The following is a 6,014-nucleotide window of genomic DNA, read 5'->3' on the forward strand; positions in this document are numbered from 1 at the left end:
TACTGCATTGTGTGCTTATTATGATTATCTGACTTAAAAGAATAATAAAGAGCCCAAAATTAAACTGCAATATTAAGCAATTGTCATTTTAAAAGTCTGAGTTGAATAGTAAAAGTAATTGTATTTAAGACTTAAATAACAAATCATTTGCTAAATAATTTATTAAACATGTTTTACATTCTCATTTAAAATGAAGAGCAATATAACACACAGTTTGTTGTTGACATATACAATAATATATCATTTCCATATGAAAAAAGTGTTTCATATGGTTGTCTGGCAGGCCAGCCCTACATTTTGTCAGCTCACCTGTATATCGCAGCATTGCCTGTTGAATAAAGTTAAAATGCAGTTCATAAATTGTGTCAGACCGGAGGCACTTTGCTTGAGGTGGGAGATTTTGTGTCTCATCTTCCTGAAGGCAGAGGACTCCAAAAGGAACGTCTTTTGATCTTATCATCAAAATCCCATTAGAGTGTGAGCAAAGACAAAGACAGGACATAATATTGCCAGTTAACATGTTTTAGTCCATCTTTATCAGTGAACCATCATTGGTTTGCACAATCTGACTGGAATCACTGAGCAGCATGCAAAATAGAAGGAAAAAAAAGTTACACACAGAGCTACTCTGCAAGAAGGACGTTCTCCAAACTGAGCGGAAATCAACTGAAGCAGCTGATTTCTGTTGAAGCAGTAATCTGAAAGAGGAGAGTACAGAGTACAACACACATTTAGCAAAAATGGCACACGTGAACTTACAGTTGACCACAGTTGAAACCTCCCTTCGGACAAAAAGCAAAATCTTCTTAAAGAAAAACAAGCCAACTTTCAAAAAGCCACAGTTGAAAGTGGTTACACTACTTCAATATGTTATATTAATTGTGGAAGGCCATTCAATGACATTAAAGATAACAAAACAATTTGTCAATTAAGTCTCAAGTCACTTGCTGAATTTCACAAAAAGATGAAGCGACAAAATGGTCCAGCCTCCCTAACTTCATAACGCCCATATTCATCCGATGACCGTCAAAGAGACACAGAGTTAAACAGAGAACATGGCGTTTTTTTGACTGCAGTTAACTCTGCTAGTCTGAGAACTCCCCTGCTGAGGAGAAGGCGCCTTTAGTGAGATACAGACCAACATGTGAAGCTAAAGGCCCTGTCACACATATCCGTATGACAGAAACGTATGCCGGCGCATACGAAATATCGGCAATAGGTTGATATAAATTAAGGGTAAATTGTGATCGTTTGAAGGACGCAGACGAAACGCCGAACACGCCTATCATACAGTTCTGTATGGCAGAAACATGCCGGCGTATATGAAAATTAGCTCAAAATGTGTCATAGTCCAAATACCTCCAACTTTTCCACAGCGGTGTTGTAGCTGACGTATACATAATGAATACATTAATTAATATTAATTTGTATCTATAACAACACCTAAATAGGTAACATAATTACAATTGTGCTTGCTGGTTGTGATTCAATGATATGAATCAATCTGAAGAAAGATACCTAAGGCACAGACATGTTATCACAGTGTTTTCCACCAAATAAACACAAGCAACTTCGGATAGAATGACAATCTGTTTCCATCGCATTATTTGTGCTTTCTCGAATAACGTATTCAGATTCGAGTACATCCCTACTACTTTACAAGTAACTTTTCAGCTATTCCTCTTATCCCATACTTTCCAATTTTCTAAATAATTGGCTGTGATCTATCGTATAAAACACCTTCTATCGGTGAATATAAATACCAAAAGAACACTCATTATTTTCATCTACCATCTCCATAACTGCATAGGCAGTATGTACTCTATAATTCATATTTACCAAAGAAGAGACCACATTTTTTTACAAATTATTTCTGAAATATCTTTCAAAATTTAGGAATTTAAATACCGGTCTCTATAATTATCCATGTTATACTTATCTCCATTTTATATATTGGTAACTTCATATTGTTTGGAAAAACACCCTTTGAAAAGATTGGCAACACAGGTCAGATGTCCTCCAGTAAAATCAATGACTTCTTTAATAATTACCATGTCAATTAGTGAATAAGCCTACTTCTCACCTCAAATGTTTTCCGAAACATATTATAGTGTACTGTTTAGCTGTAAAATTAGAAAGTTTGCTCCAGCCGGTGGGCGGGCATAAACATTCTTATTTTACAGCTAAACAGTACACTGAAATATGTCTCTGAAAACATTTGAGGCCAGAATTAGGGAAAGTAGTAACAAAATATGGATTCATATTTAATCACCGCTGCCTAGTTTCACAGTTTGATCAGAGTTCATAAGCAGTGTTTAACATTGTGTTAGAGATTCCTCCGCTCTGATTGGTTGTTTTCATTCGGGCGTGGTGGAATCTTGCAAATGGCATTAGGATGTCTGGGGGAAGGCAGAAGAATTTTTTTTTTTTTTACTGAAGCTCTCTGTCAAGCACTGTCAGGATATAGTGACAGTTTCAACAAATGTGAAAATAAGTTATTTTTAACAGTGTAACCAACTGCAGCTAGCCATACATACACTTTGCCAGTTCAAAGTTTTGCAGGTAATCTCTTTCTTCTGACTTCTTGTGTTTCTTGTCCTATCGAACTTTGTAGAGCAATGTTTCCATGCTACGGAATCTTAGGAATTACTTTAACGTGTGCAATTGTATTAACTGATAGAAATTAAGCCAAAGCTTTAAAAAATAAGACCCAAGTTGTGGTAAACTTAATGATCCTTTAACTGAGCTTGCAGGTAAAAGCTGCAGTAATTTGAGAGCTAGGGTACTGTGAAGTTTTGCATCAATTTTGTGCAGGATATTACAGGATCTTAATTCTTTGGTTTCTGCTGGATGATAGCCAATGTATGCTTGTTTACCCTTCTAGACAAAAAGGGGTCTCAGCTCAGCCTATGTTGACTATTCTTGTGACTTCAGGTCTGCATATTCAAGGAATCATCATACTCTTCCACAGATATAAGATACTCAAAAGCCTTACTGGTTTTGTTGCTTCTATATCTGGAAACAGATATATTCTCCATGTTTTTGTTACAGGTATTTACCTACAGGGTCGAACAGAGGACGAACTGGGGATGATGTTTGGCGTCAACCACATTGGTCACTTCCTATTAACCAACCTGTTGCTGGACCGGCTGAAGGAGTGTGAACCCAGCAGGGTAGTCAGCTTGTCGTCTGTCGCACATAACTTTGGAACAATTAATTTTGACTGTCTGAACACCCACAAAGCTCTGGGACTGGGGACCTCATTCATGGAGGTTCTCCAGATCTATTCTGACAGCAAGCTATGCAACGTTCTCTTCACCCACGAGCTGGCCAAGAGACTCCAGGGAACCAAGGTCACCTGTTACTGCCTCCACCCAGGTCAGTAGTCAGAGCATGTCAGCATTCAACTCATGCAAAGAAAGGGGAAATAAGGTCTTAAAACAGGGAATTATACTGCATATATACAGTATATATACTCGGGTCGACAACCCCCTTAACTGTGATATAATGACCATATATCACGGTCTGAAGTGAGCTATTGCTTTTATAAAACGGTTACCAAGTGTAGCAATATGAAAGAAAAATACACACTCCAATTTAAATAGTTTTTATTATTAAATAATGATGTTCAAAATAAAATAGTCCCTCCGTTGCCTTCTGCACAAAACATAGTGCTAACAGCTAGCGCGCTAACAGCTAGCGCGGTGTTCTGTTCGTTTCGGTTTTTTTCCATTTGGTCTACCTGCTCTCCACGTAGCTCTGCATGTCGTCTTTTAGGGGCTTTTTTCTCTGGAGATAGGCACTGATCAATCCACTCCTCCATAGTAGAGAACATTGTACTATACGGATTGCATAAATGGACGGTCCCTTGTATTGGCGCATGCACGACCGGAATCAGATTGAACTGTAAACACGTCTGTGTTTCAGCCTGTATAGTACGTGTTTGATTATTGTCATTTCACGCTGATATTATTTATAATAAAAGCAACTGAACGAATGGAACTCTGTTCTTATTTACATAGTAAAGCTTTATAAGTTTGTTTCTTAACAGACGTAATTTAAGAGCTGTAACCGTTGTAGCTTTTTCTCAGACGCGGAGGGATACTGATTTGTTGTGAAAAGTAATTACAATTCTACCCGTGATATACGCTCATTATATCACGGCTAAGAACCAATCAGATTGCTTGATTTGACATGTCCGTTTTATAAATATATATATATATATATATATATATATATATATATATATATATATATATATATATATATATATATATACTGTATGTATATATACACAGCATATATATATATATATATATATATATATATATATATATATATATATATATATACAGTATTTATATACTGTATATATATATAAATATATACACACACACACACACACACACACATAATAGCATAACTCTACATAATTTTCTGTTTTTGCAGGAGCTATCAACTCTGAGCTGGCAAGGAACACTAACTCAGTGATGCAAATGGTCCTGAAGCCCCTGACTGCCTTTTTCTTCAAAGACACCATTCAGGGTTCCCAGACCACCCTACACTGTGCTGTCCAGGAGGGGATCGAACTTCTGAACGGACGTTACTTCTCAAACTGCACCGTCAGAGAAGTGTATGCTAAAGCCAAGGATGACGCTGCCGCAAAGAAGCTGTGGGAGCTCAGTGAGAGACTGTCTGGTCTCGCATAAAAAGCTTCCCATCTAATTCCTGATCGTGGGTTGTCATTGTTTCTCTAAGACATTAATTATGGAAAAATATCCTTGAAGGTACCTTACCACATAACATGATGAGGTTAGCTGGCAGGCAAGATAAGTCAAGTAATGAAAGGTAAAGAAAAGAACCAGTCTGACTAGACGGACTCTCTTGGAGTTGCCATGACTTGGTAGTTTTTACAGCGTATTCATGTTGATGTTTATTTTGCATATTGTATTGTATAAGATGTGCACTCAAGGAAAATGTAATAAATGATTATGTAACAGTTTGTTGAAATGTAATCCCCAGATTTTGATTTCATTTATTAGAATTATTGATGCCCAATATAAATAAACGTGTTTACTATTGCTGCCTGAGATGGTGTTCTTTCTTGTAAACCTGGTTCCTACATGAACACACTAATACCTCAGTCTGTAACCATTCTGTTTACTTGACAGGTTTCTGAGTTGGCTAAGGCGTGTCAGAACAATATGCTGACAGGAATTACACCAATCAGTGAACAATGTGAGACAAATAATCTGATGACAGAACGTAGGCCTATAGTGAATCAACTCAAACACACCCATAATTCACAGAAGCAGATTTACATTTATGTATTACTAATGAACATTAATTGTTTCTTTAGACAGAAATAAGTGTTATAAACAAATGTTTCAGGAGTTTAAATAGATCATCAGATTATCAAGTAGAGAACTTTATTTTCTTCCTGCACAGAACTGGAAGCTTGCTCCTCTGCATGCCCAAATCTTTCTGCATTAGGTCTTTGTTTAATCCATCCACATTGACATTTACATGTGGGTCAACACCAAATACATAAGAAAGCCATGACACACATAGGGCAAGCCTGGATTTTAATGAATTAAAGTAGAACAAAATTAATCTTGCTTAGAGCTCAGTCATAATGCTTAACCCTAACCCATTTACTGGTGTTTAAGGCATGCTGGTCACAATGTCATTACATACTTGACTCTAGTGCTACTTTACTCTCCTTTTGCAGGGAGTGCTGCTCTCCAGTGCCTTCAAATGGGATCAAATGAATCAAATCACAGAGCATGACTATTAGCAGCAACCATGGATGGTACTGGTTGTTTTTAAGAGGTTCTGGGTATAACAGAAATATGATGGGATGTGACGAGATGGGAACATATTAGTGTGTCCACATAATCCTCTTTTATCAGACCATTTTTTAATAACTTTTGAAGTCCTGTTACTGGACTACAAGCCAGTAGGCAAAATATCCTACGCTCGATGTTTATCTAAAAATGCTGTGACTAAATTTA

At 36.9% G+C, this 6,014-nt stretch overlaps 1 protein-coding gene across 1 annotated transcript; it reads left to right on the forward strand.

Moving 5' to 3' along the window:
• The first annotated feature begins 2,470 nt into the window (after window positions 1-2,470).
• LOC115017981 (dehydrogenase/reductase SDR family member 13-like) lies at window positions 2,471-5,016 on the forward strand. Its single transcript, XM_029446756.1, has 3 exons — window positions 2,471-2,562; window positions 3,052-3,378; window positions 4,450-5,016. Exons 2-3 carry the CDS (start codon window positions 3,090-3,092, stop codon window positions 4,707-4,709), a joined length of 549 nt encoding a protein of 182 aa, XP_029302616.1. The 5' UTR covers window positions 2,471-2,562; window positions 3,052-3,089; the 3' UTR covers window positions 4,710-5,016.
• Window positions 5,017-6,014: the final 998 nt, after the last annotated feature.

Source organism: Cottoperca gobio, chromosome 13, assembly GCF_900634415.1.
Source record: "Cottoperca gobio chromosome 13, fCotGob3.1, whole genome shotgun sequence".
NCBI classification, from domain to species: domain Eukaryota; kingdom Metazoa; phylum Chordata; class Actinopteri; order Perciformes; family Bovichtidae; genus Cottoperca; species Cottoperca gobio.